The sequence below is a fragment of the Rissa tridactyla genome, chromosome 6 (assembly GCF_028500815.1).
Source record: "Rissa tridactyla isolate bRisTri1 chromosome 6, bRisTri1.patW.cur.20221130, whole genome shotgun sequence".
Taxonomy (NCBI): Eukaryota; Metazoa; Chordata; class Aves; order Charadriiformes; family Laridae; genus Rissa; species Rissa tridactyla.
This window is the reverse complement of record NC_071471.1, coordinates 3,944,153-3,968,207: the sequence shown is the minus strand read 5'-3', so window position 1 is coordinate 3,968,207 and position 24,055 is coordinate 3,944,153. Positions and strand designations below refer to the sequence as shown.

General features: G+C 38.0%; 1 protein-coding gene across 13 annotated transcripts in view; it reads left to right on the top strand.

The window, feature by feature from the left end:
* NAALADL2 (N-acetylated alpha-linked acidic dipeptidase like 2) overlaps positions 1-24,055 on the top strand; it is a 647,972-nt gene that overhangs the window by 409,216 nt on the left and 214,701 nt on the right. For 12 of the 13 annotated variants that reach the window (XR_008467120.1, XM_054206722.1, XM_054206715.1 and 9 more), the window contains one exon: positions 2,521-2,616. Coding sequence is in view for 11 of the 13 variants with exons in the window: in XM_054206722.1 (XP_054062697.1) it covers positions 2,521-2,616 (96 nt within the window). In the remaining 2 variants the exon portion in view is untranslated. Of the gene's footprint in view, positions 1-2,520; positions 2,617-15,068; positions 15,275-24,055 lie in introns of all 13 variants that reach the window. The other variant, XR_008467121.1, reaches the window with a different exon arrangement.

Here is a 24,055-nt window from a genome sequence, read left to right as displayed (position 1 = left end):
TCAGTCGCATAAGAAGAGGTTGTACAAGCCAGAACAGAGCATTTAAATTGTTTGTCTCTCTCATGTGCTCACTTCCTGATGTTTAAAACAATAAATCCTACCGAGTGTGTTTAGCAAGTGAAAAGGTAGTGGACCGCCAGCCTTACAATTCAGTCCTGTTAAAGCTCAGATCAGCTTTAATATTTTTTAACCAAAGGTTTATTTGACCACTGTTATTTGCAATCTCTGAATGCAGATAACTTTATGGCTGTTGAAGAATGTGTTGGGCGGGCACCATTACCAGGTGTGATGCCCCTAGAAAGGGGCGTCACTTCTTGTGAGTACAGAGTATGAGTCTTTTTTGGGAGAATAAGAACAGAAGCTATTGAAGATCCGTATATATAAAGAGGAGGAAACTGAAGAAATATTAGTGTACTAGAGACGGGAAGCTGGTATTTGAAAAGGGCATCCTTTCAGAATATTGTCAATATTGCCTCACAGTCTGGGAAATAATCTAAACCAGAAAAATTACTCATCTTAAATACAGTGCCACAGGCTTCTGTGAATTTTATTTGGAATGCAATCTGAAAAGGCTCTATAGATATTTTTCAAAATTGTTTTCACAGAGATGAAATTGTAGTATAATCTCACAAAGATTTAGGTATTTCTGAGCCAGGGATATTGTTGGCTTCTTATTCCAGCTAGTACTATTTTATACGTGAATTCGTAGAACATCAAAATTGCACTTGGAATTAGGGTACTCTCTTTATTGGGTCCTATGTAAAGCTCCAGAACTAGCATAAATAAAATGTTATGATTGTGAGTCTGGGAAAATATAGTCATTTCATGAGTCACACTCCACTGCTTAACCTTTCTTAATGGATGCATTTTCTTATATTCTTGTTACTGTTCCTCTCCAGAAGAAAAAAAAACAGTGGCATTAAGAGACACATGCAAAACGTTAGTTCTAGGACTAGTCTAACTTAATCTGAATCTGGGTGCTTCCCTGGAGGTTCTGCCAGGGCTGTCAAACAAAGGAGAAGACAAGTTTCCCAGTGCTCAGATGCAGAACCACACTACAAGGGTATGTTAATGCGCGGCTTGTAGTCCCTCTGCAGTCCCCGGTCGATCCCGCTGGTAAACCTGTCCGTGATTCTGCGTGGTACACAGGGCACTGGTCACTAAAGACAACAAGGGACCTTAGGATATTCTAGCTAAACACAATAATATATTTAGGTGCTGGCATGTAAAATTAAAATAAAAGCCCAGAATAAGATTCACAGACAAGAAAAGATTTAGGCCTTCCAAAAGGAGATACAAAATATTGTGATGCTGAACTTAGTTGCCTAGAGGCAGAGAGCTTGAGCTGAACTTTTGTTCCTCTTCAGGACATAGGTAAATGCAGTGGATACATCTCTGGTTATTTGTGCATCAGAGTTCACTTTGAAGAGGATGTTTAAAAGAACTGCTCACAGCTCGAACAGTTTAGAATGGCATGATGCTCACGCGGCGTCGCACCCTCCTGCTGGTCCCTGAAATAACTTTGGCCTGTGCTTTTGTGCTGAACTCGTTGCTGTTGTGAACAGTGAGTGTGTTCAAAGTATGCTTACCAAACGGAGCGTGTCAGTCTGTCAAGGGTGCACCTCTACGCCTGGTTTTATACCAGGCAGGGATTAGAAGGGCACTAGGTTCGTAGCTTTTTGAGGGGGGCCGTTCAGGTCATGCCTAAAGAATCTAGAGGCGCTCCACAAAAACAATGATAATTAATTATATGTCTTGGGAGTGATAGGAATGTAGAGAAAGATTTTTCTTCTCAGGTTAGTTTCTGGGTTATTATACCAGATTCAGGAACACCAGTTTAAAATAATTCCCATTGGGGGCATCTGTGCACCCTTGAGGCTTGGGGTTTTGCTTTGTTCTTTTCAGTCTACACCTGGGTATCAGTTTGTTGTTTCCTTGTGACAGCAAATCTACAACCTAACTTCTGGCTTTCTTCAGTACAAGAAGAGGCGAACATCTTCTACAAATAATATATTAAGATCATCTGGTGTTAAAAAGAGTGGTCAACCTAGAGATTGTAATTCTAGGGAACTGACCAAAACCCCGTGTTATGTCGATGGTATTACTGCATACAGAAGTAGGATGGTTGCAGAAGATAAAAGTATATTCTTTGATTATGGTGTTTACATTTCTTCTGAAGACTAAATCATAATGTATTTAATAAAATGTCTGGTTGCTACCTAGCTCAAAAGGAAATCTGTGTGGGTATTTTTTCTCCCTCTAGGCAAAAATTTTATCTGCTTTGGGAAGCGTAATTACAAAGACAACTGCCATTCCGGAAACAAAGTCATAAGACGTAGGGGTTTTTGACTCTTTCAGGGACTTGGAATCAGTTAATTAGATCGGTGAAATAAGTTTAATAATCGGCAAAACTTAAGAATAATTTGAAGGGTTTTTCAATCTCTGAACAAGATCCAATAAGCATTTGAAGGATGAAAATCAATGTGGAATCCTAAAAGGCTTTTTATTTCTTTCTCACAGAATTCTACCTTTCTCTATGAAGCTCTTTTTCCTGTACATACAACAAATACTGAAGAGCTGGATCCCTCCTTCAGCCTGCACGAGACCATTGCCAAGGTAACAGAAATGAAGATCTCATTTATACACACTTTCCTTCACATGGCCAAATTTGAATTTGTTAATAATGTTGAAAGATAAACTATTTTTTCCTGTGAATACTTCGAACATAGTTAAAAGTTGTGGATTTTTTTTCATTGAGACTCACCATTGGAATATTCTTTATTGTTACATTGGTTGACTTGCGTGATCAAAGTACTTTTATGTATGAATGCTTCATTTTATGTGATTCGATTGTATTTTGCATGGCTCACACTAGACTTACTGGCATGAGTGCAGGGCATTGAGCCCCACCAGATGGCAGGAAGTAGCAAGTTCATTGCTGTCAACTTTGTCAGCGATGAGGGCTCTCTGAGGGCACCTTCACGTTCCCAGATACTTGGGTTTATGAGCTGTCACAGTGATGCTCACATGGGAGGAAGGGGTGGCCATCCCATGGTTCTGGAGACTGCTCTACAGAGGGGATGCTCCCAAAGTTAATGTCTTCCGACTCCCCTCTTGTCACTCCAATATAATACTCCCTCCATGTTTTTTATTAATCCAATCAAAATTACTCCTTGCTCTGAAGTGCTTTTTCTTCGCTCGGTCCACTCAGCAAGACCTGTTTCTACAAAGAGACCTGACTATAAATGAGTCCAACTTAATGGGTTCATACACTTCTTATCATTGGATGTCTTATAAACCAGAGCTATGTAGACCTCGCAAACAGATTTCTTTGTTTATTTGGAGCTACTTCTTCTGGAAAAGCAGCTGCCATTGAAACGTTTCTTTTGGCAACAACAAAAATAAATTCACAAAGATCAGCGATGTGCAGATTTAGCGTGTAGACGGATCAGCATCTTCGGCAAAATAGACAGTGACTGATCTCGGGGTTTTAAGGGGTATTTTGTTTGTTTGTCTGCTTTGCTTCTGTTTTTTAAAGAAGCAGCACATGTTCCTAGACATGGCAGAGTCTGCCAGTTAAGGAACAATCACAAGACAAGAGTCTTCTCTGAAGCCCTTTTAATGGGATCGGTGGGTTTTAAGCCATCCTTGATGCCAAAGTGAGTGAAAAGATTCACCAGATTTCTTCCCAAGGACTGAGGGAAGTAGATTATTATGTGATTATTTACTGCATAATTAACTTGTGATTTACTAATTAGTGTGTGATGGGACATGTGTAATCTGAATAGATCTGTATTTTAGTATTTGCTCTATAATGTTAACTAACACAGAAAAATATTTGTTAGATAGTTGACGTCAAGCATTTTGATCCTGTTTAAATCATTACAAATTATTTTAAGTAGGTTCATTGAGCATTACAATTTACTTTGATAAAACTTGATGAAGATTGCACTAGGATACGACTATATTTCCATTTTGCTTTTCAGACTATAGCCTAGGATGCTTTTATAAAGATGCAGCCGTATTTGTCATCTTTAGCTTAGCTTAATTGATCTTAAAGTAGATTCTTAATAGCTTGAAAATCAAAATCTTTCTAAATTTCATCTATTGTCTGCTGGTTTTTATAGCTAGATGATGGTGGTGTTACCTCTTGGTTCCCTCTATTCCCCCACTTCAAACTTCTTCTCCGAGTAACTAAGCCAGCCATTGTTCCCTTTCTCCTGCAAGATGGACTTTCCTTTGCCCTTCCTTTATCCTAGTGGTTGTCACCCCTTCCAATTTGAAAGCATTTTCTTTGGGTGAATGTCTAGAAAAGTGTGCGGTATTTTATCTGAGGCCTTATGTTGCTTTGTGTGGTAACGTTTATCCAGCTTCGTTCGTGAGGTGACGTCACATCACCTTTTTCTTGGTAAGATCTTCATTCAACCCTACTTTTGATTCTGGTGGCTGCATGTTAGTGCAGACAAGCTGCTGCGTACGTAGTTGGAATTCTAAAGTGTCATCTTACTTTACAAATTTGCTTTTTGAAGCTGACGCTGGTTTCCATGCTTTGGGCAACCTGGAAGGTTACTGGGGCTTTGCGGGTGGAGGTTTTTCTTGTCTCCATTATGAAAACTCTAAAGATGTCCTCTCTATACAGCACACACATTGATTTTCAATGTCAGCCCTTTAAGGGGGAAAAAGCTTAATGAGGTTTTATTTCTTTGAAAAGAAAAGACAAATATCAGTTGAGCCTCGATGAAAACATCTATAATTACTAAAAGAAAGCAAATTCGAGTCCGATGGAGGGACAAATTGTTTAAACAATGCCTGTTCTAAACCACTGCATTGTTGATCGGTTATCCATGCGTATGACTGCATGCAGAATTCTGTGTTACACTGTGCACATGATACATGATGCTTGCTACTTCGACAATTTTTTGGTTCTAGTATAAAGTGGACTATTTAAAATATTTTTTTGCCTTTCTCAGTTACTCTTTATGCCTGATGATTGTCTTTGAGCTAGTATAGTTAAAAATAAATATGTTTTTATTTGAGTGAAAGAGAGAGGTGGGTAAAAATACAGAAACGTTACATATCCTGAAATACCGTTTCATCTTCTATCTTTGAATATGGAGTTTTCTTGACTTTGATAGGCAGGCTAAAAGGAAAAACAGTTTTTTATTTGGACTTCTAAGTGGCAAAAGCAAGCTGTATTCATGAGACTACAGAAATTCTGATGCAATTCTCTGAACACCTTGGAAACCTTACAGTTTGAGTGATCAAGACTTAGTTTCTTACGGACATCTTTAAAGTAAAAATGTTACTTGGATATGGGATTTAAAGGAAATGCTATAATTTATTTAGTGAACTAAGCGCTGTTATTGCTATTCCTTAATCTGAAATCTTTGTATTTTCATTGTGGTACTCTGAACAGATGAGGCCAAGTTATTTCTTCCAAAGACTAGAAATCTATAGCTTTATAATAACTTACTCATATTTGCAAAAACAGTCCATAGTGAGAAGTTAGCTTGCAGTTAGAATTTATACTCCTCCGTCAGAAGTTAACGCTCCTCAACAGGTACCAGCCAGCCAACTGGCTGCGTGTGCTCCATTGCCATTGCAAGTAAAACAGGTGTTCAGAAATTTTAACTTCCATTTTCAAAAGACCTTTCACATAATACTGATTTTTATGTTAAAAGAAATTAAATATTCAAATAGAATAAATTCAGCGTTTACTAATTTTCATTGGCTTTTTTCCCTAGAAATGGCTTATGAAAATATTTGAAACTTTAACTTTTTATTCTTATTTGAGACCAAATGCATTTTTGTTAAATTTTTTCGCACGTTGGAAATGCCGTATTCTGACCAGCTTTATTCAGATAAATATCTCGTTACTTTAGTACTATTTATCCAAATATCAAATATTCAAGTCCTTGTTTACTGAACTAGAGTAGAACAAAACACTGTTAACCAGCTGTCGTGGCTTTGAAGAGTATGAAAGTCTTTGTCATGTATCAATTTTTCTCTGACGTTAGATTATAGAAGTTCAAATTGTAGGATATTCAAGTGGAGGTTGTTCTATTCATGATGACTTGAATATTTCTTTCTTCAATGATGTGAGCTAATACATACATCCTGTATGTATTAAAACCTGTGAGGTTTTGGAGTTACAAATCTTGGAAAAAAAATCCAAAATATTGTAGGTCTTTAGTGGACAGCTTATTGTTAAGCAACTTTCTGCTGTATCTGAACTGAAAATTTTGTGATCGTGAGAGGCCTGGTACCAGCTAAGGCCTAAACCCAGGAAATAATGTGCTCTGTTCATAAGTTAATATAATTCCTTCTATTTCAATGATTGCTAATTTGACTACGGCATCCGTGTTCAATAAATTTTTTAACATAATGTTTGCTTCCATTAATAATCCCTGTATTTTGTTTCCTTTGGAAAAATCTTAATGGCCAAATAAAAATCTGCCTAAAAAGGCAAAAAATTGTTAAGTTTCATACCACTGAAAAAATCGATTTTCCGTATGTAGAAGCATGTATTTTAGAGCTGCTTATGTGAGGGACATTGTGTTTAAAATTACAGTCTCAGTTCCTTCAGCAACCAGCTGAGATCTGACCGGTGTGATCTACATCTATGGGAACATGCACAGTAATTGGTATTTTTGAGACACAGTTGGTATGTATTTCTGGAAGCTATACTTACTTTATCATATCAAATTGAGGTTTGGAAACAGAAAATGTTGAATTCAATGCAAGGCGGCATACTGGTGCTGGATGGTGATTATTGTAAGAGGAATATTGACTTTACTAAATTGAGATTTATTCATTCAGGCCTAGCAGTGAAGATGTTACAGGGTTGAGATATCTGGAGAAAAAAATGAAATATCTGAAAAAAAACAACTGTTACAAAGTAATACCTATTACCAAATTTTTTTTTTATTGATGGTTTTACAGTGAAGGAGGGTTTGACCTGGTTTGGGTCTTTTTTTGTATATTCAAGAGTATTAGATATGGACAAACCAATTTATCCAAGCTGATTGAGTTCAGAAATAGTTTATGTTCCTTCTTGGTGTAGCCTCTTGGTGTAGCCTTGGTAAGGATAGGAATATCCTCACCGGATAAGAACAAAACTCCGTTTGGTACAAAAGTCTACCACTGGTAGTAACAAGTAGTAGATTCTTGGAGAATAAATGCATAAAGTCAGGGAATCACAGCATGATACTTCCTCTGGTATGCTTTCCCACTTACTCTCAGTTGGCAGGGCAATACTCTGCACTGGTGAGGCCACAACTGGAATACTGCATCCAGTTTTGGGCTCCCCAGTTCAAGAGGGACAGGGAACTACTGGAGCGGGTCCCGTGTAGGGCAACTAAGATGATTGAGGGACTGGAGCATCTCCCTTATGAGGAAAGGCTGAGAGAGCTGGGACTCTTTAGCCTGGAGAAGAGAAGGCTGAGGGGAGACCTTATTATGGCATACAAGTATCTAAAGGGTGGGTTGAAGGAGGATGGTGCCAGACTCCTTTCATTGGTTCCCAGTGACAGGACAAGGGGCAACGGGCACAAGTTGGAACATAGGAAGTTCCGTTCAAATACACGGAAAAACTTCTTTACAGTGAGGGTGACAGAGCCCTGGAACAGGCTGCCCAGGGAGGGTGTGGAGTCCCCTTCTCTGGAGATTTTCAAGACCCACCTGGGTGCAATCCTGAGGGATGTGCTCTGGGCGATCCTGCTTTAGCAGGGGAGTTGGACTAGATGATCTCTAGAGGTCTCTTCCAACTCTGAAGTTTCTGTGATTCTGTGATTTCCTAGGCTCATAACCACACCTCTGCACCGATTTCCAGCACTGTTACGTGTGTAGTTATCTGTGCCCTTTTTATTTGCATTCTGACTTCCATAACATCCCATAGCAACGTTCCCCACAAATTAATTCCCTCCCTGCCCTGCCTTACTTTAAACTTGCTGCTTGTTTATCTCAACTAGGTTTTTATGCCTTTGGTATGAGAAATAATAAACAAACGTGCTCTCTTTACTTTTTGATGCCAGTTGCTTTCCTTTCCAAACTGTGTTGTGTCTGAGTGTAGTGACCAGTTTGAGCTGTCCTCCCAGGGAAGTCATTCCTGCCTAATACGTTACCCCTGTATTTCTGCAGTTCTATGGCATCTCTTTTGCTTTGAGGTCATTAGAACTATTGTCCCGTATTCCACATGTTGGATCACTGTGGATGTATAGGCTCTCCGTGATATTTTCTTCTCTAGTCCTTCCTCAATAATCTTCAACATTCTTTTGGTCTTTTAGACTGCTGTTATCTATTAACTATTCATGATGACTTGAATATTTCTTACTTCAGTGATATGAGCTAATACATGCATCCTGTATATTCATAGGTTGTTTTCTCCCGTGTGCATCCCTTCATATTTGCCAGCAATGAGCCTGCCACTTTTTAGCCCAGCGCTCAAATATAGTGGGATGCAGGTCAAGAAGGTCACGAAGAATGAGCATGTTTCATTCTTGGTAGCAGCGGTGTGCTTAGTGTTCAATTGGCTGAAGCTCATTTGCCACAGAACATCACTCGCGGTGCGCTTTGCGTGTGTGGCCAGTGAAGCTGGTGGAAAACCTTACGCTGGTTTTGGTGGGAAATTATTTGAGGCTCTTCATCTCTCTGAGGGAAATAGGGCTTTAAGGATTTTTTTTTTCAATGTGAATGGCTTGGTACTAAGTAACGATGGAAAAATGTGAAGTTCAATGTAAGAATAAATAATCGGCTAATTGTGGCGTGTGCTTTCTGAAGACAGTAGTTACCTTAATTTCATGAACACTTTGAAAAGAAGGCGATTGCTGAACGTGTCAGGTAAAATGAATGAGAAAGATGCAGCTGTTCAGGAGGTAGGTCTGTAATCTGAATTCTGTAATTTGTCAGAATGCTTGTCAGATCAATTTATCTTAGATCTTGGCACTTTAAAGGTGGATTTAGGGTAGATTGTTGCAAGGCCCAGGCTGCTCTGAAAGATTCAGAGAAGAAAGAGAAATATGTAGGCTTCCTAGTGGTGAAGAACCAAGACATTCATTACAGCGGCGTGTTGCGGTACAAAATTTAGTGGTATCTTAAGTGAGCTTTGCAGACCTTGTAATTTCAGGTGTGTTTTATAGTACACATATCAAGTATTAAAATGGAGAAAAGTGTGCCTGTGTGGCAGAGAATGGCTTTTCCCACCAGACCAGGAGAAGTCGGGTGAAACTCCATTCTTATCAAACGCATACGCAGAGAAGTGCGTGCTATTGTTCAGTAAGTTTCATCAGTGTTATTACTTCATGGTAGCTAGTCAATTGGAGTTACGAACAAGTTTGAAAATACTTCTGTGTTATGAGGTGTGCTCACTAGAGTAGCCTAATAAGACTGGGATTATGCAGTTCTAAAAGCTTTAGTGGCAGTCCCCCAACAGGGAGTGCCACTGGAGCCGCTTACCCAGTATCAGCCATGGAATAATAATAATCTTGCATTGATTTTTACTTTGGCAGGCACCAAAGTGTTGAAAGGGATGCCAGAAGTGACATAATTGGTTTTATGATGAGTTATGGGTGCTGACAGATAACTCGAGAAAATTATTAGTGATCCAGATTATTCTACACTTCAATTATGGAGATGCATAAAGTAGAACTAACTACCATAATGCAATTAACTTCGAAACATTAAATAAAAACAGTAATAAGGAGGAATGTTCCATTTCTAGGGGAAGTAAGAATTTTTTGTGTAACATACTGCAGTATTTCCATTTTTTTTAAGTATGAACACTTTCAAGAAGATGACAGGCAGATTCTTTTCCTGAAGCAAATGGAATGAAGAGTGCTGGGCTGCAGGAGTGGTGGTAAATGAAATTCACATTTTGACCACAGATAAGATACAGCACAGGAATGTTGATTTGAGGAATTCTTTAACAGGATCATACTGTTCTGTTCCTTTGAAGCACGGGAGGGCTGTGTATTCCCATTTCCCCATTGTCTACTCACATGAATTCTCTTAATACATGAATAGAGAATACCCATTCATCTGGGCAATGCAATGATATCCATAACTTTGGTCGTTCCTTTCTCTGTAATCTCACTAAAAATCAAAATCAGTGGTTTGCTACATGCTACCTCTGCTAAATATTTTCATCTTCTTGTGTGATATCTGTGAATGAGTTCTTTTTGGTATGCTTCTGTACTGCAAAAGCTAAAAGTAGCTATATACATATGTATAAGTGATATACGAGATTGACATAAATTACTGAAATATTAAATTTATGAAACATAAGATAATACAACATATCTAAATTAACACAAAGGTGGCAAATCCGTACAATCCCAAAGACTGAGAGTGCAGATTTTGAGTCAGTAGAATAATACTGTGAAGAACAGTATTAATGCTGTTTCCTGCCAGAGCTCAAAATCAAAACAAAATCTCATTGTAGTCAACCAGCTTGAAATTTCTTTGCATTTCATTGAAGCATCTGTTGTAGTTTTGGCAGGGATGCAGTCCCTGTAATACCAAATGGAAACACTTTCACAAACCATCTACAGCGTGTTTATGTTGCAAAGTTTTACCAGAAACATTTCTGCCAGCGTATTATTACTGGCATAGCTGTTTTGGCAGAGTACGTTCACATTCATGTGTTGTTCCCACGACACCATGCCCTCTTTGGTATCAGATTGTTCTTGAAAAAGCTGTGTGGCATTGTGCTTGCGCGACCCAGTCGCCTCTGCATCACAGCAGCTGTACATCTGGATTTCCGTTCATGCATCTTCCTTTTTACAGTTACAAATTTGCTCTGTGTCGAACTAGAGGATTTGGCAGAATTGTTTAAGATTTACAAACAGCAGAGACAGAATATTACTCCAGGCAGCGTTACAGCACTTAGAGTGCTCGTGCGGCATGTGTAGAACGAATCTGAACTATTGGGAAAGCAGAAGTCTGATGCCCGCAAGAATATTGCGTATCCAAGCCAAGCCCAGAAACCCCCTTACCCTTGGAAGCCCAGGCAGATACACGGCGGCCTTCCCCCGCGTCACCGTGTGGTGTGCTAACTGCAAACTTTTGCTGTATGCCACGATTTCCACCATCAAATTGTGACGCGTTGGAGTGTCAATTTTCACAGGTGATTTCCCCAGTTAACTTTCTTCAGTGATGTATTCCTTTTGATGTAATTTTTTAAATTCCTGTCTTCAATCGCGTATGCCAGGCTTTCACATCCTTTCTCGGTCTCTTCATCATCACACCTCCAAAGGCATGAGTTCTGCAGACACCAACAGAACTCTCATATCTTTTTAAAGACGAATTATGTTACGATTTTATACTTTCAAAGCAAACTATCCAAGCCTCCAGCCAGCGAACAGGAATACGGACCAGGGTTAGGTGACAGAGGTGCTGGATGAAGTTAACATAACAGAAGCACAGTTGTCAGTGTGTGAGGTGAGAACCGAGCGGGGGGACCTGTTTAATATCTGTATTTGAGACAGTCTGCTGTTGATACTGAATCTTCAGATGTGAATTTGACCTTGTTTTGATGGTAATGAAGACATTAGAATGGTCTGCCATATCATTTGGGTGCTCTGACACACATAAAAACACCTGTATGGGTTTTTTTCCTCAGAAATTGCAGGATGACTCGGAGCATCTCTTGACTTTTCTGTTTGTCCTCCCGCAGCTGTCAGCAATTCACGGTGTTCAGCAGCTCTCACCTGCCGTGAGGCGACGTAGCAGCGTAGGTGCAGCGTAATGTGCCGCGTAATGTGCCAGTTAGCCAGATCAGCCTCTCCATAACTTCAATAACTTGCTTTGCTTTGCTGATCAGCCTCTCATGTGCTGGTTCTGAGCATCTTACTGGTATTTATGGCTTAATGGTATTTGAGGTGCGCAAAGCAGAACTATATTGCTGTGGTGACAGACCGACTGTATTCGCACAAAACCAAACTTGTCCAAATTTTTGTACACAGAAGCACAGGCATATTTCACAGAAATGGTTTGATTTAGCACATATTCTCTTAAGCACACAAGTGAGAGTTTTTGTTTTACCTTTACCCTTCTTGCATGAAAGAACATATAATCCAGCTCAAGCAGAGGGTAAATACAAACCTGCTGAAAACTCCCTTCCGACAATGTGTATTTTATTCTGCAGCTATTGTCAGCAGCAATAAAACCAAGGGGAAATCTGCTGATATAAACTGGCACAGGAACTTTGGGGATGCCGCGTGAATTGTGGTGAACAGGGCAGTAACAGCATTCAAAGGAAAAAAAACCCTGGCTGGGGATTTTCTCAGCATTAGGTGTGAAAGAGGTGACTTTGCTGCCAAAGACCTGAGGTGTTCTGACAGACAGTCACACTGTGTTTGGCCAGACAGCATATTCTCTATCTGCTCTAGCCTGGTTATGGTAGATATGCTTAGAATTTTTCAGTAGTTCTTTGTTCCTAAAAGCAAGTAGCCTCAAGGACTCTTACGCTTGAACTCTGATGGATAAAGACTAGGTAATAAAAATAAGTTGGAATTGCAGAACCCCTGGTAAAAATTTGATGAACCAGCTGCACTGTTCAACACAACTGTCCAAAACAACCCCATTCCACTACCCCCCTGACATTTTCCATGTCTCTCCTGCTAATAACCCTTTCAAAATAAAAGAAGTGTTACAGGACAGAACTAATTCCATTTCCTCCTGTGCTATTTATTCGTGAAGCTCTGGAAAGATGTCAAGACTCGAGTATTGCAAGATTGTTTCTGGGCTTCTTTTTGAGTGCTGGAATTTAATGTTTTCAGCTTAGACAACTCTGACAAATATGAAAATATCCAAATAACCAGGAAACTGTGGCTCCGATAAACAAGAGAAGGTGAATGGACAAGAAAACGTAGCCGTCATCGTTAGTCGCAGGGTTTGTGTAGAAACCACTGCCATGGATTGTCCGTGTACAGTCGGTACTGTTCAATTTTCTGCCTGTCAGGAGAGAATTAATTTTACGTTCCTTTTTGATATTGCAGCAAGACTGGATGTTCTTCAAAAAAAGTTAGCATTGGCTTCTGTCGGAATGTTTCTTAACCAGATTGCTGTTTAAAACATGCGGTTCCTGAATTCCTCTTTTAGACTTAAATTTTACTCAGTTTATCTCAAGATTTGTCTGTCAACTGTCAGTGAAAAAGGAAAAAAAAAATCGTTGCATCATTCTTCCAGCTAGAGTTGCCATTTCAGTGAAAGAAGCAAATGCATGTCAACTCCATCTGATCCAGTCAAACACAGAAAACATATAAATTCATACAGAATGTATCATTTTGAAGCTTATGATAGAAACCCAAGATTGGTGTTGCTTGTACATTTTACGGAAGATGTTTTTTACTCCAAATTACAGCAGTCTGACTAAGCAAAAGAAGATAAGGTAGGAATGAGGAAGCATTGTTTAATCCCCATTTTATATATGAGAAAATGAAATACTGTGTTCAAAAATGGTACTTATAATAACTGAGCAACTGCTTCATCTCCTCACCTGAATTCAGCATTAGCTTGTAGAATCCGGTGGTTTGACTGATACTGTAGACAAAGACGGGGGTGTATTTCAGAGCTGAAGCTAGAGTTCTGAAGTTAGAATTTAACACGTGTTTGGGATTTACTGGAATTTGAACTATTGGCTGTGACCAACTGGGCAGTTTTCTGCTATGTACTGAAGCCACAGCAGTGCCCGTGGGGGTGGGACTTACCTGGCTTGGAAAGGAGTTACATTGCCTACAGTGCCTTCTTTTCGTTATGTTGAGATTCGTAATCTGACTGCATCTCTAGCTGGTTATTGAGTGAGCATTAGTGACAGACTCTCAGCAAAGATGTTCATGACAGATGTCTTTTTTGTTGTGTTTTTTTTTTTTTTTTTCCTGGTGGTTGATGATCATGACTGTAAAGAAGCCACTGCGTATTTATTGCACAAGTCAAATGATTATTTCCAATTTGTCCAACAGTGGTTTTGTAGTGAGTGACGGGAAAATTTATTTTATATTCATTGCTTTTATTTTGAAAATGTAAGTTTGTTATGAGGGATATAGAATAATTGGAAATACGTACGTATTTTTTAAGGAACATCAACACATATGTTTATATTCAACCACTGAAATCCAACAGCTGAAAAAAACAATCTGAAGCTTGCTACTCTAATAGGTAGGACTGTGCCTGGGGTTATTTGAATTTTCCCCTGTTTCCCACTATTCTATTCTTCACACACTTAGTTACTGAATTTATCAAGAGTATAATTCCATGAATGCATTCTTTAGCATCACTACTACCATAGGCATTTGTTACTGGTTAACAAATACTTCATCTGCCAAAGTTGCAGTCTTTATTCTTGGCATGCATGTACTGCCTTTAGTGGCTGTGCAAGGAAGATGTATTTTTCTTTAAACGAGACACTGGTATTCTAGAGGAATAGTTCCTTTGAGTATTCTACAAGTATCCTGTCTGTCCTATGAGCTCACTGGATTGGCTCTTTTCTGTCTTCAGATCTTTTGACAAAGATGTCAAATCAGACAGTCCTTTCCCCAGAGTGTGCCTCTTAAAACAGTTTCTAATAATAATAATGTAGTAACGACTCTTTTTTTTTTTTTCCTTGTTTTTTTGTTTGACTTAATATGAGGTCAAGTCAGTGGAACTTAAGTATCTGCTTAAATGCTTTTTAACCAGAGGTGGAAATAGCTGCTTAAGTACTATGAATTGAATGAACTGCTTTTGTAAACAACTTGCAGAAATACCTGGGGGAGTGCAGCTGCTAAGGTGTGTGTTTATTTGTTCATTTTACTTTGTAGACCATACTTACAACTTCCTTTGGTGTACCGTTGTATAATGTATTATTGACAAGTTTTGTCTTTTTTTTTTTTTTTTTTATTTTATTCCATGACATAGCTACAAACACACCAGAGCTTTACAGATGCTGAAGTTTCCTTCATGAGCTCAGTTCTGAATTCAAAACCAGATTTTCAATAATTTGGTTTCCCTTAAGGAATTTTAAAATGTCAGATTTTTCCAGGACACTTAGCCCAATCCACGGTATTCTAAATCTTCTCTTTAAATGTCAACAGCTGTTTTAGGATCAAACTGATAGCTGAACTCTGCCGGAACCACCCTCTTGGTGCTGAGCATTTCTCGGGATCGTGGCCATCCAGAGGGGGGAGTGTAAGACCAAAATTAAATGTCTGTACAGTGGATAAGAAGAAATGTGAGTCCTGGAAAAATGCTCCTAGGAATGAACCCATTATGCTCTGAGTTGTGGGATGCCTGCAGGAAGGTAATAGTGAAAATTAAGCACAAACTTACATCAGAATGAAAATTGTACTCTTTTTTTGAGCATTGCAGCCTGAACAAGGGCTATTCACTAGAGTAGTCTTTTTGGAATGTGGAGCTCTAACTGCTGCAAAGCACAAACCCTCTAAGAATTCCCTTTGTTCTACATCAACACTATTAAATGCGAAAACCTTATACATTGTGGAAGGTAGGACTGCCACTTACACGCTAATCGGTAGGGTACAAATACACACTCCTCTTTTTTTCATTGTTCTGTTTCCAAAATCAGCGTAACTCAAGATTCTTTGCTGCATCTTCACTGTTAGGGATGTATGAGACGTGCATCTAGAGCGGCCTGTAGCCTAGACGCACTATAGAATGCTTTTGGGTAATGGAAGTTGCAGATTTGAGTTCTTCAAGCCATAGAAAGAAAGAAAACGGTCCAAAGGTTATACAAGCTTGAATATACAACGTGTATGGTGTAGAATTTCTATTAAGAAGACTTTTTAAATTTTTGGAAGCTTAGCCCTTAGTTACTGGTCAAGAGGCAAAACAAACAGCTGGAACTTCAGGGTTCAATACGCTGCACCATGAGGTTCTCTACTTGCATTCTACGATCCATGTGGCAGTAATAGGAGTGACTGAGCCCATTTCAAAAGCCCTAATCTCTGATGCCTCCATTGCAAATGTGCTGTGAAAATCTGATTCTAGTGGCAGATAATCTTTATTTGAAATTCTTCTTCTCAATTGTTTGGTAAGTTTGGTTGTATGTGAGACACCTGCTGTACTCTCAGTGATAAAAATCTTCAAGATATTTTTGTAACATAATCCAGTCTGTGAAACTGTAGTTTGCTCTTGTCCTTTGTTTTCTTTTAATCTGTCTCCTAAGATGTTGATATGCAGGTGTTTAAATCAGATATAACTGAAAAATTACAGTTACAACTTTTGTAATAGATCTCCTAAAATGAAGGATAGCAAAATTACCATGAACTAAGTCTTTTTCAAACACAATTGGACAATGTGAAGAATTTTGTAAAGCATAAAAGTTGTGAGACAAAACTAGTGAATACTTAAAAAAAATTATGACTTAAAAAAGAATATAAACTAAAGGTATTACAAAATCCCAGGAAGAACATCTCATTTATTGATCTGTTTTTATTACAAGCATGGTCAATAACAATAAAAAAATACTGCCAGTTTGTTGAGACGCTTTAGCATTAAAGCAGCTAAGATTAGACCAATTAACATTAGGCTAAGAATAGGTGATTAGCTTTAAGCTACAATTGGTAGAAGTATCTTTCAGAGAATTGTGGACTGAAGATCCTATATCAGAAACAGGGGAGACAGTTAAACTGTTTCTTCTTATTTCAGTCTGTACAAGGGAAGAGACCATCTTGGGATAATGTCAGAGAGTTTGGGTTTATGATGCGCTCGGTCCCTTTGAGAGGAGCAGTTTCTGTTCAGCAGCGATGATGAGCAGGGAACACCGTCTGTCTCCCCGTTTCACCTCTGTGAGCCTGAAACGCGGTCTTAGTTCAGTTGTGTTATAAAAGCAGTTAATTCTCTGCCCCAGAAAATAAGTGATAACCATGTGGATAAGAGTTTAGTCTAAGGATGTAGTTTAGGAAAGCAAACCCCACCTTCTTGAGCGTATCCCTGCTGAAGAAAGGTGACTCTCTAGTGACTGAATAGGGCTTTCCAGCTGCCAGAGTCACGTGGCAGATAAGAGTATTCCCACTGGATAGCAAAAAGGAGCAGAGGCAAATAAGCTTGGACTTCCACTGATCAGTTTTGCCTTTGGGACTTAGGAGTTCAAGTATGATCCTTTCCATTTCCATTGGAGTCCAACAGAACCAGTTCAGTCCAGCCCCTGTGTTAACGCAATGCGCGTGGCCTTGAGTCAGCCCACAGGAGTGATCTCCCCATCCACCGGCAGCCCCGTGGGCCAGGGGCTGGGTATAGTCCGTAGCAATCTAACCGTAAAGCCAAAGCAATATAAAATATGTACTTTCCTACTGTGGAAATGATATTTCTATTTTATAAGCAGAGATCACAGACTGGCTATGAAGCTATTTTTTATTTTAGTACCTTCTTGTAAAACTAATGGCCAGGAGTTTCATAAATTGCAGCCTAATTCCAACCACGCACATATAATATTGATTTTCAAAGATACAGCATCTGTATTATCTGTCGAAATAATTTTAGTTCAAAATTTAAAATAATATGACGAAGTACAGCATTTGGACCTAAAAATGTTTTAAGAGTCCAGTAACCAGTAAATGCAAAGCAACATTATAGAAGGGTAGAAAGAAGAATAGCAATTGTTCTCGAGTAATGGAGTAGTATATTCTAGTATGATGCAGCCTTTTCCGTATCTAAAATAATATGATTATGTAGAAATAAAGATAAAGTTTTATTGTTAACCTTATTTTGAAGAAATTTGTGTTCTAAATGATACTTCCTTTGAAGAACTGTTCACGAAAAAGTAGTGTTTTCTTATAGTTATGTGCTAATTCTTGAATCTCAGGGAGTTGTTGTCTGGGATATTCGGTATTTAAGACGTGTAGGTGAAGTGCTGAGGGATGTGGGTTAGTGGTAACATGGCAGTGTTAGGTTAATGGCTGGGCTTGGTGATCTTACTTGTCTCTTCCAACCAAAACTATTCTGATTCTGTGATTTATTTTGTTGCTTAGATGTATCAGTAGTGGGTGTACATGGATAATGCATGTGTGTGTTCCAAGATAATTTTAAAGTTTACTTATTCCATTTTAAACTATTACAGATAAGCAATAAAGTAATCTATTTTGCTACCGTCAGATGTGATCCATCAACACGTGTGTGCTGACAGCTTCAGAAGAATTAATTTCTGAAGGGAGAACATTTACTTTCTAATTCTTAAACGGTCAAGTAAATAGCAGTACTTTGGCATCTGATGTGGATGATGTTAAGACAATTTACTTCAAATTTCATGATTCAGGTTTTTTTCTGATCAAATTTAATGAACTTTATGATTGCCTTTTGTTAATAACTTCTGATACCCTCCTCTCATTCTGATGAGATCAGGAATGTGCGGTTTCTATTATTTGAGTAATGAAACTGACAAATATGTAGATGAATACTGGCACAATTCATCACTATATGTTGTAGTCGAGGAGAGTAATTTGCCCAAAGATCATAGCCTGTCCAGCCACTTATCTCAGACCTGCCTGGACGGGGAGAATAGCATGGCTAGTCCAGCAAAATTCATGAAAGCTCACTGGAATTTCGGAGCATCCGATAAAAAAATCAGCTGCGCCATCAAGGTAAGATTAAAGTTGACATGTACTAAGGATGATGCAGGTCAGTGTTGTCAGAAAGGAGCGCTTGTTTCCAACATGTAATTAAAGTAAGTATGAAAATAGTTGAATACAAACTGATTTTAACCCTTCTAGAGTGAACGTGTCATCTGTTTACGCTAAAACACGCTCCCTTTCTGAGGCAGCCGTAGAGATTTCACTTCAACTGGGATAAGTGTTCAAAACTTCTGATACTTGAATAACTCCGGGCAAAAATGTGGGCAGTGGCTTTCAGAGAAATAGCCTTCCTTTATTGACTAGTAGCCCAATCTGCGTGTTAAGTTTTTCTTAATGAGTTTTTAAGTCAGGTTGTTTGGGTTTTTTTAATTAAAGGACTTAATTGGCAAAATTGTGCTTTTACTGCCTTAATTGAGCCATGTATACACACAAACACTCTCTTTTCACAAAACCCAAATACATTGCCAGAAAAAAAGACGTGTTACAAAAGATTGGTTGCTCAGTGATATTTTCTATATTTTTATAAGATATTTTAACTGTAACACTTTTTTATTATTATTTTTCTTAGCTATCGCGCACTTGAACATTATTTGAGCTTTCTAGCCCAACGTACTTACAGTCGTTCGGTATACAAACTGGCAGACTTCTTATCCCAACTTTCCAAACTAACCAAGGCACAAAAAAACCAAACAAAAATTCACTGGTTTCTGTTCAAATGGACTTACTGTTGCACTGCTTCATGATTCTAGGGGGTTTATTGCTTATTTTTTTAAAAAAAAGTTTTAGAACACAAAGGTGAAGACTGGATAACTTTAATTTTTTATTTATTTCCTCTGTGAGTTTTTCCCTTGATCTATTTTGAGGAATCTAATTTTAAGTAACATCGTTGCATCTGTCAGGGTGCCAGCCTGTGCTGATCGTTCAGATTTTGCTTTTTAAAACTCGTGATTAGTGCTCTCTGTCAGATAAATGAGTATGATGTAAACAGACGAGTCCAGATCTAATTTCCATTATAGTATTATTTCAGTGTACTTCCCTGGAGTTCACTCTGGCTTCCACCAGTATAAGAGGCAACGGTCTACGTGAAGCGTGTGTGTATAAAGAAAAATATTGGTCAGATTTTTAGCTGCTCACAAAGTATCTGAGCCCATAAGTGCGGATGCACTCTCAGGTTTTCAGGTGCAAAATGAGAGGCAGCAGCTGCAAATACAATTCATTATATTTCAAAACAAAATGTGTAGTTTTCTTCTGCTTTGTGAATATAAGACCTATCCGGGAATTAAATTATAAACCATATTCTGCATCCCATCAGCAATCATCCAGTACTACGGCACGTTGACATTGCTGCGCTTGAGAGGGGAATTCAGCCCCAAAGCTTAAAAGGAAGCGGAGGAGCACTCTGAAGACAAAAGACTCAATACTTAAATTTATGCAACTGAAAAACTTGATAAGGCTCAGTGGAATAAATGCTCTGCTACAGAAGTTTTAGGTATCATAAAAAAGCAAAATTGATCGAAGCAACATAAAAAGAGATATTTTTTTCTTCTTTATTTTCACTAGAAATAAGGAGAACGTTCCCTTCTATGAGCAGAGCTTGTGGCTCAGCACATTATCACCTTTGATTTGGGGATTTTGTTCTATGATGAGAGGGTTTGGCAAAAGAGTTTTTTGTAATACAAAGTCTATACGTAATATAAGAAATTATCTGAATATAATTAAAGTAAAACGTAATTTATATAAGTACTTAACAAAAGAGGTAGTAACCTTAAAAGTTTTACTGTTACAGATTTTGTTTTTAATATAATTTATTTACCTTATTTTGGAAGAACGCTATTGAAATTTTACATTTCCAGTTCAATTTTTTTTCCCTATTTTTAGAAGCATCTCAGGAAAAGTAAAAAATTCTTAAAATAACAAGAAATGCTTGCTTCCCTCTGTCTTTGACACATCACTTCTGATTTACTACCTCTTCCCCTCCTGTCACCTGTATTCCATCAAATTCTGAGCTGAGTGTCAAGTTCTTAGCATCTGCTATTGGAATTGGATTTTCGATAGCCTTTGAAACTAATGGAATAATTAAGATTATCAGAAGCATCCACGTGTTGAATGGGGCTGCCTTTATAGTTTCGCAGTTCCCATAAGCCAATCTGAATTGCTACCACCGAGGGAGCAGGATTAAGTTCGATCGGACTGAAGAGCAATCATTTGGGTTTGTTGTTGGGTTTGCTTTGGGGGTTTGTTTGGTTTTCAGCTCTCAGATGTGATTTGCTGTGTAAGTTTTCATGCCTGTGTAAGGCTGACAGTGAGAAGTACACGCAGAGAGTAGCAGAGAAACAGTTATTTCGGCAGCGGCATAATTTTTGATAGGCTTTGAAATCTGAACTGAAAGGGTGTTGAAATTGGCCTGAGGAAATTCAGTTCTTCACATACACTATTGCAAGTTAATTCTTAGATTTGCTTAAAATACATTAAATTTAAAAGTCCTTTCCGGGTTTGTTGTTGATGTTATTTCAGTAGAATTGTAGAAGCACCGTGGCTTAACTTGACAAATAATAACAAATTGCCACTTTTCAAAAAAGCAAGGGTGCTTTGTGGCTGGCGTGTGATTTATTCTGAGCTGTGAAGGAAGGCACGAGAACCAGATTACGAAGCCCTTTGTGAAACTCATTATTACATCTGGACTTCAGGAACTCGCTGTGGAAGTTCTGATTGGAATTTATAAAACCTAATTAAGAATTAATGTGTAAGGGTTGTATTTTTAATTTTGATGCTAACAGCTGAGTGTTGATTCACAAATAAATCTATTCCTTGTACATGTAAAGTGCACAGGAAAAATGTCTAAATCAAAACTTTATTTAGGATTTATTGGTAAGATTTACATACCTGTTATCGTTATTTATTGTAAATCCATTTGGACAGTATTTGCAGAAGATCTAAGGGATATTAATTACTTAACTCTTAAGGAAGTACAGGTTTTGGTGAAATTCCTAAAAATGTTTTCCCGGTTCAGTGGCGGCAGTGTTTATGGTGAGTTAATGAAAAGCGAACTCTTGGAAGGCAGACTTGCATCTCCCAATCTTACTAGGTAACCGTTTTGTTTATTTACCATTTATAAACTTGTTTCATAATGCAGCTGTATGTGTTGCTCAGTACCTAAAGAAAAATCAGTTCCTACGCTCTATGTTGAAGAATGGTTGAGAGTGGTCTAGAGTTAAATCAAACCACTGATCTGGTTGGATTGAGTTGTAGAGTGGTTTGCTGTTTCGTTCCTTGGGCTTTAGAGTTTTTGTTGAGCTATTCGTTTTTTGCAAAGTGGTTTGCTTAGCACAAGCTATGGTTAAATGATTGGAGTTTATTTAATTGGGGAAATTATATAAGTAAATGAAAGAGAAATTAATATCTGGTTTTTGAAAGAAAGCTATACGGACTGTAACCAGAAGGACTGTGTTTATGCGGGTGCCTTCTGCTATGCTTTTTCCCTAAGACTGTTCACAAGTCCAGAATGGGAGTGCTGGTGAGTTTTAAGCCAGCTCTGTGAAATTTCAGGATTTTTAAGCCGGGTACCCCAGCAGGGCACAGTACATGTTTGACAACTGGCTCTAGAAATATCAGCATTAACAAGCTTTTACAATATGAGAGCGCTAAACTCTCTGTGAGAAACACACTTTGTATCTCTAACTCTATCACTAGTTTTTATTGAAAATCACAGCAAAATGAAATAACAGTTGGTTTACCACCTGATATGTCACATCGCATGAGGTGGCACCACGTTCATCAGCACCACAGGACACAGTGCTTAAAAGCTCCTTGAAATGGGTGTTCCTCTTTGGCTCGTTCATGTGAGCTGCTGCGGTAGAGAAAGAGCTGTGATCCTCGAGCAGCGCTCTCATCTCTAAACATCAATAATTTTATTTTGACATTAAAAAATAATAATTCCTGCAGTCTCAAATATTAACAGTTGCCATTCCTAACAGCTATATTGTGAGGAAAAAAAAAAGACAACATGATAATGAATAAAAGATTGTAAAATTATATGAGCACATTAAAACAGGTATGTCTGAGAATCAAAGACAATGTGCTGTTTAGTTTAGCAACTATTGCAAATACAATAAAACCATAGCTACATGAAAGAAAGTGAAAACGCGGAGTATATATTTACTACATGACCGGAAAAAAATACAGTAAATTTGAATATAAATGAACATAGCCTGCAGAAGAACCTGAGACAAATAACCAGAATTTTGGAATTTTAATAATTTTGCCACAGACAAGGAAGGAGACACTTTAAGGTTGAATGTCAGGCCTGCTCTCCCTGGCCAATTCAAATTTGAATACTATTTATCTTTTATGAAACTGTGATCCTAAAGGAAGTGCTTCTCAGCTAAGAAAATAACACGTGAAACGTTGGAATCATTGACCGAATACCTTTATGTAGCACAGTTTGATTTGGGGGTAATTGCAGGGTGAGTTTGGGCTTTTACATAAATATTATCTTGTCTGAAAGGGATGAAGAAAATGGGGACACATAAAGATTCTGCTTTAACTGACATGAATGATATTCTGCTGAACTTGATGTTCCAGCCAGTGCAATCCTTTTGATTGACATATCTAAGGGAAATTTTAAGCTTTTTTCTTCCTTTTTTCTTGAGATAAACTGAACAAACTTGCAGCTGACAGGAGCCTCACATGAGACCTAATAAGGCAAAGAGAATGAAACATTTCTTCCTATGCTGAAGTACCAAACCCATAATGATATTGTATCAAGATTTCAAAAAAATATATAAAAATAAAAAAGCTTGCTTGTAACTCCGTAGATATTTCGCATAATGTGGAGGACTGAATTCTGAAAGTTGAGGATATGAGTTAATCAAAACTTCTCTGACTCCTCTCTTTCCTTTTCCACACCAATTTGGGAATCTTTCATTTGCGTTTCTCTTGCAGGAAACAATCTTGTAAAATCTCTCAGGACAGAGAAACAAGTATTTGTCATGAAACTTTTTCTAATTGTTTTCTATGTAACAGGTTTTTTCCAGATAACGTGTGTTACAGATATAAACTCTTGTGTTCTAAGTGCTTCATTTTCATCGCCACATTTGAAATAGAGCATTCTTAGTTATTTGCTGTTCCAAACAGTGCTGCTATATCAATCAAACCCACATAAAACTAGCTAAATGTGAAAAAAAGTTAAGTAAATTAAATGTTAAGTAGATTTTGTTAAAGTAAACAATTAAAAAAAATAAAGATTTCATTTACTTCAGAACTTTAAAACCTCCTTCACTGGAAGGATTTTTGTGTTTGAATGTGTGCTTTTTTAAAAAAAAATCCAGAAATTATAGCTAATTTCTTTTCAAAATTTCCCATTATGCCTTATTATATTGAATTGGCAATGCAACGTTGACATGATTGTTAGCTACCCCGTGAAGAATATTGCTGTATTTCTTTGAAAGGCTCTTGTTCCACTGATTTTTCTGTTGGAAATCGGATCGCTCCTG